This window comes from Cucurbita maxima, unplaced genomic scaffold (genome assembly GCF_002738345.1).
Source record: "Cucurbita maxima cultivar Rimu unplaced genomic scaffold, Cmax_1.0 Cma_Scf00007, whole genome shotgun sequence".
NCBI classification, from domain to species: Eukaryota; Viridiplantae; Streptophyta; class Magnoliopsida; order Cucurbitales; family Cucurbitaceae; genus Cucurbita; species Cucurbita maxima.
This window is the reverse complement of record NW_019272023.1, coordinates 3,100,708-3,114,118: the sequence shown is the minus strand read 5'-3', so window position 1 is coordinate 3,114,118 and position 13,411 is coordinate 3,100,708. Positions and strand designations below refer to the sequence as shown.

Below are 13,411 nucleotides of genomic sequence, written 5' to 3'. Positions count from 1 at the left end.
CCTCTGTAAAACCTCTCGTCTTCTACTGCTTCACTTCATTGAAACCATTCTTCTTCAGAGATAGAGAGAGAGAGAGAGAGAGAGAGAGAGAGAGACATGGAGATTCTTAAATTTTTTTTCGTTCTTCTCTCCACGGCGTTGTTTTTGTCCCTATCGGAATCGGCTCCTCTCACGGCGGATTACTACCGGAAATCCTGTCCGAGATTCAGCCAGATTATACAAGAAACCGTCACCAACAAGCAGATCACTAGTCCTTCCACTGCCGCCGGAACTCTTCGCCTCTTCTTTCATGACTGTCTTCCCAACGGCTGTGATGGCTCCGTCCTCATCTCATCCACTCCCTTCAACAAAGCCGAGCGCGATGCCGATATCAACCTCTCTCTCCCCGGCGACGCCTTTGATGTTATCGTTCGGGCTAAGACCGCTCTCGAGCTTGAATGTCCCAACACCGTCTCCTGTACTGACATCCTCGCCGTTGTCACTCGCGACCTCGTCACCATGGTCGGCGGGCCTTACTACAACGTTCTCCTTGGTCGCAGGGATAGCCGTGTGTCTAAAGCTTCGATGATTCCTGGTGCTCTGCCGAAAGCTACCTCGACTATTCCTCAGATTATTGATATTTTTAAAGCGCGGGGGTTTACCGTGCAGGAAATGGTGGCGTTAAGTGGTGCTCATACGATTGGATTCTCCCATTGCAAGGAGTTCAGCTCTCAGATCTATAATTATAGCAAGTCGTCGTCGTTTGATACGCAGTATAACCCTAGATTAGCGCAAGGGTTGCAGAAGGCTTGTTCTGGTTTTGAAAAAAATCCTACATTATCGGTTTTCAATGACATTATGACTCCGAACAAGTTTGATAACTCTTACTTCCAGAATCTTCCTAGGGGATTGGGGATCTTGAAGTCTGATCATGGGTTGTATAGTGATTGGAGGACGAGGCCATTCGTAGAGGCGTATGCGGCGGATGAGAACAAGTTCTTCAAGGATTTTGCTCGGGCGATGGAGAAGTTGAGTAATTATAAAGTTATCACGGGGAATCAAGGGGAGATTCGACATAAGTGTGATGCTATTAATTGAACTCGGAGACATCTGTTATTCACGATTCAATTTGGAGACTCCATCAGGTTGAAATCAAGATCATTTACATTTGGTTCTTTCTGATTATGAGCATATGAAAAATCTGTATACTTCCGCATCAATTGTGATATCTGAGCCAATATATACATGTTTAATTGTTTGGGTTCTTGGTTGTAAACTTTGTATTCTTCTAGTGGGGTTGTGTACTTGTGTTGCTCAGCTTCTGTATGATGTGTAGCCTTGTAGAGGGGTGGGAGAGTTCACAGTTCACTACATTTATAAAGAATATCCTTCTCTTGATTCTATGTTTAGTAACTCCTGTCCATGATTTGAGTATTGATCATGGTGCTAGTTCTTAAGATTTGATTTGAACCGATTGTTTGATTGTGGATTGAGGGAGAAATAAAATGAGAGTTGAAATTTTGGGTCAATGACTTGAAATGGATGAATGAGGCTGGTTCCTTACCTAGGAAGGATAGAATCAATGGTATTTAGACTTCCAGGAGCTGGAAACTGAGGTGTGAATTCAAATTCAAAGCTGTCTCTCTGTTGGTTTGGTTTCTCAGAAAGAAATAGAATTGAAGGACCCTTTTTCTTCCACCTTCTCAAAACTTTGACAAAATACTTAATACCTTAAATAATGCCGAAGAATATGCTTTAAGCAATCCATTCCACCTAACGCCCATGTGAGTTATATTCCACTCTGAAACTGAAACTTTATGATATGATCAAAACCCTTTTAGATTGGGTACTGCTTTTGGTTGTTTTGTTAACTATTTCAGGCTTCTTTCTTTTGAGATGGCAATGCTCACATGGAAGAAGATACTGCCTGACAATGATTGAACAGGCGAGTAAGTTTATTCATAGCATGGATCTTTTTGGTTGATTTTGTATATAATCTTTTTACACCTTTTATTATCCTGCCTCAATGTTGGTGCAAGAAAGAATAGTTTAGAACTTTGAATTGTGGTAGTAACCTTTTGCTTCAAGCAAAAGAGCTTGAAGACCAGCAAAGCATCAATGCTGATGAATATCTGTTTTTTAGCATATTGTTGAAAAATGTACATACTTCCTCCTTTTCATGCATGTTCTTTTTGATTGCTTGTTAGACTTTTCTGCTTGGTTGTCTCTTCCGGCTATCTGTTTCCACATGCATCATTTTGTTGAGCTGGAACTTCTCCGACCTGAAAAATCATTAGTTTTGGAAGTTCATGGAGTCTACATTCATTCTTTATTCTCCATCATTATTTTTTTAGTTTGCCTCAAATGGTTTAAGGTCAAGAAGTATTGATGAGCCAGATGGTTTTATATATTTAAAAAAAAAAATCTATTATTTGTCTGAACTTTCATGGCTATGGTGGGGGAAGAGCTTAGTTTGAATTTTTTTAAGAAATTTATACCAGTGATTGCTTGCTACTTGTTTTGTAGTTTATTAACTAAATCTAGATCAAGTTTGGAAGAAAAATGCATTTGATTTGATTTGATAGTGTCAAGTCAAGCTTAGGTTTAGTTGATTTGATGTTAGAAACTTACTTGGTTCTTGTTAAGTTAAGATTTGCATGTGGGTTCAAATTATTATGATGATCAATTATGACTTAAATGGATGAAAAGTAGACCAAAAGTTGATGGATAATTTTGCTCCTTGTATTATTAAACAATAAGAAATTTATTGTTTAATAATGCTATATCAGCTGAAATAATGGAACAATAATAGCTTCATCTCTCATCATGTATCAATGTAATGCAAATTTGCCAGCATTGCAAATCTTCTTCTAGGTTGATGAATTGTGAGAATGCAAATTAAATAATATTAATTTTTATTTATTTTGAAATCCCCTTCACCCAATCGGAGAAAGCTACGCGTTTACACCGCGTACGATTCGGAAGAAGGAATCTCCGCCGCCGTTCATCCAGAGGTTTCTAATTTTCTTCTAAAATAAACATTTCCTTAACTTTCTTCTCAAGTCAACTCGAAGCCTATAAATAGCCCAAATTTCATCATAATCTTCTCCTCCTCTATCATCTAACAAACCCAAATTTTCAACCACAATTTCATCTCTATTTCTAATCCTTTTTTTCAGTTCCAAATCAGAAGACCTTCCGACGAAGAAACCACCATGGCCGCCGCTGGAGGAACAGAGGCTTTCCCTGATCTTGGCCGCCACTGCCAGCACTCCGATTGCCATCAGCTCGATTTCCTTCCTTTCACCTGCGACGGTTGCCAAAAGGTCTCATCCCTAATTCCCAATTCTTGTTTCTCTACGGATCTGTTTATCTCTGGTTTCAGTTTTGAGATTTGATGATTTTTTATTCTGAAAATTGTTTGAATGTGTAGGTGTTCTGTTTGGAGCATCGCGGTTTCAAATCCCACGACTGCCCGAAATCCGATTGGAACAGTAGAAAAGTTGTGGTCTGCGAAATCTGCTCCATGTCGATCGAGACCACCAGGAAGGACGGCGGTGACGAGAGCAGGATTTTGGAGAGGCATCATGAATCAGGAGATTGCGATCCAAGAAAGAAGAAAAAACCCACTTGTTCAGCGAGGCGGTGCCGGGAAATTCTTACGTTTTCCAATACCTGTGTGTGTAAAACCTGCCGTTTGAAGGTGTGTTTGAAACACCGGTTTCCGGCGGAGCATAATTGTGGACGGGTGGATACAGGGCGGTGGAATGAGAAGTTTATGGCGGCTTTGGAATTGAGGAGCGGCGGCGATTGTGGGAAAAGGGGACGTCCGACGGCGGCTAATGGGTCTTCCCCATCTGTTAAAGCTTGTTGATTGCTTTGTGGAGGGAAATTAATTTATGAACCATTAGATTTTGGTCGCTGTTCCTCCATTCTGTTCTTTTAAAGAATGGTCATAAATTTCAACCCCTCTTTCTAGAACCACTTGTCTTACTAAAATAAAATAAAATAAAAATAAATAACATTAAAGCTGACCTTACTATTAAATTTTCTACAACAATCCCCCATTTTAGCTACTATTTATTTTGGTCCCTATGATTAAAAAAATTTCAATTTATTCTCTTTCGTTCAATCTCCCAAAACAACTCAAAGAATCTTCAAACCTGGCATTTTTTTTTTCACTGAATGACCCCTCACAAAAGAGATTCTTAAAATATCGAAGTGGAAGTTAAAGGAAGAAACAGGAGTCATCCACGAATCAGCTTTTCATATATTGCCATTGTAATACAAAGAGGACAATATCGGCTAGCGGTGAACTTAGACGGTTATAAATGGTATCAGAGCCTAACACCGGGCAATGTGCCAGCAAGAATGCAAGCCTCCAAGGGGATGGATTTTGGGATCCCACATTGGTTGGAGAGGAAAACGAAACATTTCTTATAAAGGGTGTGGAAACTTTTATTTAGTAGACGCGTTTTAAAATCTTGAGGAGAAGCTCGAAAGGAAAGCCCAAAGAAGATAACTAGCAGTGGACTTGGACCGTTACCGACCCTCAGTTCACTTTGCAGTAACATAATGCATACGAAATAATTGAATTTTAAAAACACAACATTAGAAAGAATTGAATAATTAATGCCATTGAAGATCAGTATCAATCTACATATGCATCAAGATTCATTCTTATATCTTACCTGCTACATTGACAAGCAGCAAAAGAGACCAGTTACGAACGTCTGCCACCACGAATATCGAGCCGAAGAATGCCAGTTGATTACTGGAGGTTTGATCATTCAGAAACTCTTCAAGTAACAGCTCTGATAGGATATGTCAACCCAAGAAAATTAATACTCTTTATGGCTACTTGTAAAGTAACACATAACGCAAGCATAGCATAGCATGTATGATTGAATAAATAATTTCCCGACTCATATTTTACAACTGGATGAATTCTTAACATGTAGAACCAGATCTTGGATGTTACAAAAACTTAAGATAATATTATCGAATGCTTTTTAGATTATTTTCATCCATTGGCTTAAAATGAAGTAAACACGATTAAAAAAAAACCAGTGTTTAATCTTGTAAAAAGTAAATCTAACAGTCAATTCTATGAAGTGAAGATTTAGGCGTGCCATATAACAGGTTAGAATAAGTATACTGTGAGGATTAAAGAAATACCTGAGAGACAAGCTAGAATTTCACGAGGAGCTGACCTTTTCTTTCAGTTCACCGCAATCCACATTCAACCCTTATAGCTGCCAAGAGTTCAGGAGACATAGAGAGTTGAGCTTCACCCTTGCTTTGCATCTCGATAGCATTTTGTTTTCTATCTTGGGATTTATCTTCTTCCTCCCAACCCCTGTAAAGAATAACTTTGCTGGGCTCCTGAGAGACTAGAACTGCACCAGTTGCATGCTAGCGAAGGGAAAGGCAGTTTTAATGAACAAATATTAAAGCATTAAATTCATTTCCACATAGAGAAACACAAACAAGAGAGAAGACTTGGGTGTGCTAACCTCAAGCTTAAAAACAATCTCCTGGACTGATGTTCCTTTGGCTCTGCCTTTGACATTGACTATAGCAAGAGAGTGTTTTTTAAAATGTTGCTTGATTGCTTTTGCAACTCCTGTAATTATGTTGCTCTTGCCTGAAAATTAATAGAGGCCATTTAACAAATTGAACAAGCGTCCATGGAAATGAAGAAACTAAGTTACTAATACTAAGTTCCTTAAACTTTGTCCAACTGCATCTCCTAATATCTGGCTTTAAAAGTTGCAAGGCAAAACTCACAGTGGAAAAGATGGAAGCACGAGTTACCTACAGCAAGCACGGGACGTTTTTTCATCTTGAGCGCTTGCCTTCGTAGAAGAAGCCTCTCTTTGTTGGAGAGTTGAGGCGCTCTGGCAGGAATCTGACCTGGTTGGTTCATCCTCATTGCTAGTTTTTCCTCTTCCAACCTAACAGATGGCTTCATCTTCTTATTCAAAGCAATAAGATGCACGGCATCTGAAGTTCCAGAATTATTCTCTCCTGACTGGAATTCTAGCCGCTATATTGTGTGAGCAACTATACCAAGAAAAACAATCGAATTGATAGAAATAATTGTCAACATACCAAACAATTAGCGACTGATAGAGGTTCAATACTTCCAAATGCAGCATTCTCAGCCATGGACACCTTTGTGTGGTTTCCTTGCCTAACCGATTCAGACGAAGATTTCAGTTCGGCATTAGTCTGATCACAATCAGATGTTAAAAAGATATCACTGTCCCTTTGAGTGGCTTGTAGACTGTTTATTGAAGTTTCCAAACAGACAGTTCCATTCGTATGAGCTGCATTATCCCCATTGACCATGGCCTAATACAATCATGCCAGGGGATAATTCGTAAGCTACTTCTGAATAAACCCATGCATATTTCTTAAGACAGTAGCAAACACAGGTTCACCAAAAGACCACAGAATCAACATACGTAGAAACCTACATTTATGCAAATCGCATCAATACGTAATGAATTAAAATTTTTGTTTAATTTACCTCAAGGCTAGGGATACTTCAATTTTCATTTTTTAGAATAGAAGCCATTACTAGAGGTACCCTCTAGCACAAGATAAACGGAAGATATTATGAACATTTACATGGTATGAATCTTACCACTTCATTCTCCTCCAAACAAGCATTATCTTCTGCATGAGAGAGGCAGGCAGGATCAGTATCTAATTTCAAACTTCCAGCTGTTTGTATCTCGTTTGTCCCTTCTTTTCCCTAATTCATATCAAAACTGTAATTTACCAATCTAATTATTATTAGGGGGAAAGACAAGTCGTGTATATGAAAATGTATAGAAACGGCTCACCTGCTGAAATGTTGATTTCTTTATCGACTCCATACCAATTGCTTTCTTGTCTTTATCCTGAGAGTTATGGGACTCAACCAGAATTGCTAGGAAAAATAGGAAAGGAAAAAGAAAACCAAAGAGAGAAAGTATGCAAATTTGAATGCAGCTCACCAATTGAAGTTTCAATTCTTTAACGTTTTGTGTAAGCTTTAAAACATGAAGTTTCAATGACTGCAATGTCACAGCAACAAATAGAATAAGAAGCAGAAGGAGAGATAATAGTAAGTTGTTTCTTTTGAATAACAAACAATTATGTTAGTCAACAAAAATTATTACAGAAAAGGAGAATAAGACATCCTCCATAAGCACCGCATGAATCAGAGCCTAAGTAATTGTAATTCATATAAAACTTCATATACTGCTTTTCATCTAGATACAAGGAAGATCACTAAATCCATGATATCTTTTTCACATCTTAAATAGTCCTAAAAAAGTACGACATCTTTCAATACAAGCGCAGTGACAATGCTGACCATAGCAATTCAGCTATTTTTCATGAACTCGTGGCTGAAGAAGATTGTCACCTTGAAGTGCTTGGAATACACCCGTATAAAATGAGATCCAAGAAGAGCCCAATCCTTCTAGTGAGTAATTGAGCAGCTCATAAAAAAAATGACCCTGATTGTCAGGGTTCTTAAGACAGGGAGATAAAAAATAAAACATATACATATATACAGAAAGGACCTTTCTTTAGTTGCATCAGTTTTAACTGGAATCCAATCAACCTTAATCATCATTGTATTGACTAATTAGCCATAATATAACTCCATTGAAGAACAGCAATACTTGACCATATATTACCATAGTTGCATCAGTTTAACCAATTTCTTAGTAATCTCATGGAGAGTTCTTTACTTAAATGAATATATCCTTCGAGTTCTCTGTTTATATGGTTATATTCTTTGGGGTACAGGAAAAGATGAAAAGAACGGGAAACAGATACATACACATGCAAGAAAATGGAATAATCTTGCTCACCTTTCGACGTTGTTCCTCTATAGATCGCTTCAATGCCTCTTTTTTATTCAAGAGTGTCTCAGGCCTTAAACGTGAAGGCCGTTTGTAATTCTTCCCACGGTATATAATGATAGCATAACTCCTGTTCACTCTCTCAACTGCAACTAAAATTCCACCACTTTCTGCCTCTAAGGTCCGTGCAATATCATGAACAGTTTTAGAACTTCTCTCGTTAGTAATTATTTTTACAAGTTCCCTATACTTCCAGTGAAGATGCATATTTTCAACTGTTCCATCAAAAACGCCCCTTCTACCTGTGTGTATGGAAAATATAAAACTCAATGAGTTTATTTCTGCAAGAAAGATCAATTTGAAATGAAACTTTCCAATGAAAACCTCCGTTCTAGATTTGCATCACTGACCAAGTAGTAGAAAAGGCTTCATTCTCAAGCCAACCTTCTTCAGCATATACCTTTCCTCCACAGTTATTCCCTCTTTATCTATTTCCGGTTGTCGAAGCATCTCTTCTTCCTCCAGCTTCGCTAAAAGTTCCTCTGCTTTCGCTTTTTTTTCCAATGCCTGTTCAGTAGTAACATTAAGTTGTAATTCAGAAACCAGAAGTTGTTAGCTACTTAGCTGCAGCATTATCAATGTAGACATACAATGGACAACTTGATTGTAGTTTTTCTCATAGATGTCTCAGATGATATCAGCTTCCTCTGTTCCGAGACAACCCTTTTCCACTCCGTGATGCTCTGATTTCCATTTGTGGGACCACGTTCATTTATCTCAAGTTTCTTCTCCTGCACGGCCGTAGATAGTGCATTATCCATCTGTTTCATTTTTTGTAATCGAATGTACCGTTGCTGTTCGATTGCAGAAGAAACAGCAAATGGCAGGAAATCCTTTCCTCTATAGAAGACGATGAATTCCCGGTCTCGGGAAAGCAAAGTTCCTCCAGTTAGCAGCTGTGAAGACAATATTAATTTTATAAGCACATGAAGAAAATCTGAATGTAAAAGATGCATAAAATAATAAAATTGCTCCAAGAACTAACCGTCGGCATACACTATATTCCTAAGTCTGAAGAACATACAGATTTCTTTTCATATTTAACCAGACATGCTACCTGGTATTCTTTGTTTACACGGACTGAAAAACTACGTGACATTATTCCTGGAGCTTGTGATGTTTTCATAAGCGTTAGCAAGACTCAACAGACATAAGATGTAAGGCATATTGTTTGTAAGAATTGAAATTTATCAATAACCTCTCAATGAAGGTCGGGTTTTTTTTTCATGAGAGAGACGTATCAATAACCTGTAACTCTTCAGCCATCAACACACTGTTTGTGTTCTGTACGCCTCTTTTCACTGCAATTTTGGCTATCTCACATTTTTCCCACAGCCTGATAATGGAAGCAGCAAGCCCTTGAAGGTTCCTATTACGACCTGTAAAATGATGAAAATATAAGACACGATCCCGACCGTACTAAAAAGAATTTGTATCAACGCAACTCACCCAATGCAAAATGGCATGGCAAAGGCCTAGAAAGTCTCCTCAGTGAGGTCATTTCATCATTGGTTAGCTTAGGCTTCACTCCATATGGGAGAAGACGGAATGGCTTACGGTATCCAGGAACAACGGCAGGAAGAAGATCCGCATCAACAGGTAGAGGGTCATATCCCCACCAATCCGAAAAACGTGGACCTAGTCCTTCTAACAAACTCTCAGCATCTTCTGCAAGTTCTGCCTCACCTGGCAGTTCAAATCTCACTTTGTTTGGAGCACCAACACCTTGAATGAGAGTCCCACCGGCCATTTTATCAGATGAAGTTGGTCCAGCAGACTTTTCATCATTGATGCTAGATAAAGAGCTCTCTATTTCACTGTTCCCTCCATCATCATCACTATGTGAATCCAGTAAAGCACCATGTGATGCATCATGTTTCAAAATTTCATGAGAGAAGTAAGGATATACATAATTGGGCCCTCTATATAATATGATTTTACTTCCAGATCTCCATACAACAATTCCTCCAGTTTTTCTCTGAGATTGTGGAGAACAAGACAGAATTAGATTGATTGTGCCGGGCAAAACAAGGAACTACAAAGATGACTTGAAGGATATCATAACATTATCATAGAAACAATCATTTCGAGCAGTTAAAAATCAGAAATCAAGAACCAAACCTCCAATAAATCATGTGTCCGCTTCATGTTCAACCTACAAAGATCTTCACACACTATCTTCACAACCTCGGACCGCCTCCATTGCTCGTGTATAGTGTTAACAATCCCCTCTGTAACCCCAGCCTTCCCAATCTTAAGCTTCCGCTTCAACCTAATCCCAATTCCCTGAAGCCTCCTCAACTCCTCCTCAGGCAAGCTCAGCTCCGCCAAAGTCGGCGCTCTCTCCTCCCTCTTCCTCTGCTTCACCCCATCCTCCCTCTTCCGCTTCTCCACCTCATTTCTAATTATATGAAACCTCTTAATCGCAGTTCCCGTTCCCGGTTCCGGAACCGGATTCTCAGGCGTGCTCCAGCTGGAATCAATGGTGTGCCCAACCCGGTACTTGGGCAGTTGATTGGGCAACGGAACGAAGATTTCTCCAGGCGTAGAGGGTGCATTAGGGTCCGATACTGGTTCGGGCGGTTGCTCAGTGAAGCCAAGGCTTCGAAGCTTGTCGGCAATTCTTTGAATAGCGGATTTGGGGAGGGCGTCGGAATCGACGGCGGAGCAGCGGAGGAGGAAGCGGTTGGATTTTGGAGGATGGGAGATGAGGGTGGGATGGCGCTGAGATGGGAAGAAGGTGAAGGGCGGAGGGAACTGGTCTGTCAGCGGTTTAAGAGTGAAGGAATAGTGAGTTTGCAAGATGAACATTTCATTGAACAATGAAGAAAACGAAAACGAAGACGAAGACGAAGACGACGGAGCTCCTCTGGTTCCCGGTGAAGAGAGGGAAATAACAATTTATCCGACACGTGATTCGTGCCTGATGGCTCTCATAATTTATTATTATGATTATTATTATTTTTTAATTTTGACAAAAAATCCAAAGTCAAAGCTCAAACCGACTGGAAATAACGAAGAAAAGATCAGTCCAAGGACTCTCCACATTTCAGCAGATTCATATCGAGAGCAGAGCGCCGGCGAGATCCAAGTATGGGGTTCTTCACCCTGTCCGTCACCGGCGGGGGTTTCTTTCTGATCGGAGCGTGGGAGGTACTCTCTTCCTTGAATTCCATTGCCAATTCAAATCCAAACGCATCTTCCTCTCTCGATGCCGCCCAAACCCCATCTCGATTTCCGCCGTCAACCGCCAAAAACCCCTCATCTTCATCGTCTCTCTCTTTCATCTTCGTCTTCATTCTCTCATTTCTTGTCATATTAAACTCCCTCGTTTCATTTTTTGATGCGGTGAACTCGAGCGATCGAGTCGGCTCCACCCTCCAGTTACCAAATCTGGCCATTGCTTCTCTTTTCTTGCTTTATTCGATTCTTGGTTTTTTGGTTAATCTCAAGGATTCACTTCATCTTCCATCATTAATCCTTAGTTTAATTGCGCTATTCGCTTTTGTGGAAGAGTTTTTGTTGTTCTACCTGCAGAGGAAAGACACCAGTGGAATCGAGAATCGGTATTTTGATCTCTTGCTTGTTCCCATTACAGTTTGTGTTATCTCTACAATGTTCGAATTGAAATCCCCCAAATTGAATTCTCCCAAAATTGTTCGTGGGGTTGGGCTGATTCTGCAGGGGACATGGTTCTTACAAATGGGGTTGTCTTTTTTCACCACTTTGATTGCTGATGGGTGCTCTTTGCACCAAAAGAGCAGAGGAAATTACACTATAAAATGCAAGGGGCACTCTGAATATCACAGAGCCAGAGCTATTGCTACGCTTCAGTTCAATTGCCATCTTGCCCTTCTAGTGGCTTTGGTGATTGGTGTATATTCAATCATCACTTACAGAAATGGAGGCGGCAGTGATTTTTTGCAGTACCGCCCGGTCGGGGCAGAGATGCAGCCATTTGGGTTTCAGGGTCAGTTCACTTTGGATTCTGATGATGATCTTGGTGAAGAGAGTAGTTTGGGGAAGACAAAGCAAGCAGTAGTCGATGTGGGTGTGAATGGTCATGAATCTCATGATGCTCATCAATGAGGTAAATTCCACTGGAATGTAAATTTTGGTTTATAAACTGTATGAGTATGGTTAGTTTAGACCGATGATGTTGTGATTAACTTGTATCAAATGGATTGGTACTGATTTGGTTTCTGTTTTATCTTGACCAAAAAATAGAAAGAAGCTTTGCTGATCTTGTTGAGCTTTTTTGGTGGTGTGTTCATTCATTTAGTTTTCTTGTTCCTTTGAATGTTGTAAAAAGGTCCTGAGACTTGGCCGCTCAATTCTTTAGCCTAGAAGCTTATGTCTGTTTGGATCATAGGAGCGTTTACATCTCTTCTAGATGAAACTCGTGCCTCTATGAGGATGGTGCTTGGAGTATTTATGTCTCATGTATGGTTAGAAGATTTAAGAGTACATAAGTTCTTTCATGTAATTCTAGTACATCATGAATTGCAGTCCTCCAAACCTTCCACACCGAGGACTAGAAAACATTGCTATTAGTATATTTTTGTGATTTCTTTATTGTTTATTTTTCATTGAAGTGAGGCAAATGTCTCACACCATAGGGTCTGGTCTCTTCGGGCAAAGAAAAAAAGGCCTCATTTAGTGTTACAAATCATTGGTTTCTTCTAATCCTTAGACCTGGGTCATTCTGATGATCTGTCTGTTTCTATTTTTTGGTGGGATCCCATATCGGGGTGTGGATACCTCTCCTTAACAGACGCGTTTTAAAACCTTGAGAGGAAGCCCGGAAGGAAAGTTTAAAGAGGACAATATCTGCTAGCAGTAGGCTTGGGCTTGAGGCTGTTACAAATGGTATCACAGCTAGACATTGGGCGATGTGCCAGCGGGGAGGTTGAGTCCTGAAGGGGGTAGACTTGAGGTGGTGTGCTAGTAAGAATGCTGGGCCCCGAAGGGGGATGGACTGGGGGGTCCCACATTGATTGGAGAACGGAACAAGTGCCAGTGAGGACGCTAGGCTCTAAAGGGAGTGGATTGTGAGATCCAACATCGATTGAGGAGGAGAACGAAGCATTTTTGACAAGGGTGTGGAAACCTCTCCCTAGTAGACGCGTTTTAAAATCTTGAGGGGATGCCCAGAAGGGAAAGCTCAAAGAGGACAATATCTGCTAGCAGTGGGCTTAGGCCATTACATTTTTCGTTCCGGGAAAAAGTAGATAATAGGATCCAAGGCTACAAACGGTGGGACTTGGAAATGACCATAGATGTTGGACGCCTCGAATATCCTCCGACAGGAACTATAAGATCGAAAACATGAATGTTGTTGTGCTACTAAAGTTTTTTTCAATGTTTGGAAGACTCACCCAAATTTTTGGTTCATGGGATCTAGGTAGACAATACATTTGAATAAAATAGGTTGCTTTGTGTTTTAATGTTGAAGTAGAGATGTTGGGGGAAAAGATAAGAGGACGAGAAGAAACAGCAAAGTTGAT

At 40.0% G+C, this 13,411-nt stretch overlaps 4 protein-coding genes across 9 annotated transcripts; 3 read left to right on the top strand and 1 right to left on the bottom strand.

Annotated features, from left to right (window-relative positions):
• Nucleotides 1–43: 43 nt before the first annotated feature.
• LOC111482328 (peroxidase 31-like) lies at nt 44–1,382 on the top strand. The gene has a single exon (XM_023128062.1). It carries the CDS (start codon nt 97–99, stop codon nt 1,075–1,077), a length of 981 nt encoding a protein of 326 aa, XP_022983830.1. The 5' UTR covers nt 44–96; the 3' UTR covers nt 1,078–1,382.
• A 102-nt stretch (nt 1,383–1,484) lies between these two features.
• On the top strand, nt 1,485–4,029 carry LOC111482351 (zinc finger AN1 domain-containing stress-associated protein 12). Of its 3 annotated transcripts, none has more exons than XM_023128096.1 (3): nt 1,485–1,924; nt 3,159–3,305; nt 3,413–4,026. In XM_023128096.1, the coding sequence occupies exons 1-3, from the start codon at nt 1,802–1,804 to the stop codon at nt 3,851–3,853; spliced, it is 711 nt and encodes a 236-aa protein (XP_022983864.1). In that variant the 5' UTR covers nt 1,485–1,801; the 3' UTR covers nt 3,854–4,026. The 3 variants fall into 3 exon arrangements, with proteins under 3 accessions (XP_022983864.1, XP_022983866.1, XP_022983865.1); XM_023128098.1 differs by having other exon boundaries at nt 1,485–1,928; XM_023128097.1 differs by lacking the exon at nt 1,485–1,924 and adding an exon at nt 1,935–2,993 and having other exon boundaries at nt 3,413–4,029.
• Nucleotides 4,030–4,590: 561 nt separating this feature from the next.
• On the bottom strand, nt 4,591–10,806 carry LOC111482237 (CRM-domain containing factor CFM2, chloroplastic). Of its 4 annotated transcripts, XM_023127927.1 has the most exons (14): nt 10,026–10,806; nt 9,354–9,882; nt 9,153–9,283; nt 8,495–8,800; nt 8,255–8,411; nt 7,854–8,146; nt 6,987–7,046; nt 6,834–6,890; nt 6,632–6,742; nt 6,094–6,336; nt 5,797–6,013; nt 5,496–5,626; nt 5,158–5,394; nt 4,591–4,793 (listed from the first exon to the last, which is right to left on the bottom strand). In XM_023127927.1, exons 1-13 carry the CDS (start codon nt 10,713–10,715, stop codon nt 5,206–5,208), a joined length of 3,114 nt encoding a protein of 1,037 aa, XP_022983695.1. In that variant the 5' UTR covers nt 10,716–10,806; the 3' UTR covers nt 4,591–4,793; nt 5,158–5,205. The 4 variants fall into 4 exon arrangements, with proteins under 4 accessions (XP_022983695.1, XP_022983696.1, XP_022983697.1 ...); XM_023127928.1 differs by lacking the exon at nt 6,632–6,742; XM_023127929.1 differs by lacking the exons at nt 4,591–4,793; nt 5,158–5,394 and having other exon boundaries at nt 5,801–6,013.
• A 191-nt stretch (nt 10,807–10,997) lies between these two features.
• LOC111481992 lies at nt 10,998–11,993 on the top strand. The gene has a single exon (XM_023127619.1). It carries the CDS (start codon nt 10,998–11,000, stop codon nt 11,991–11,993), a length of 996 nt encoding a protein of 331 aa, XP_022983387.1.
• Nucleotides 11,994–13,411: the final 1,418 nt, after the last annotated feature.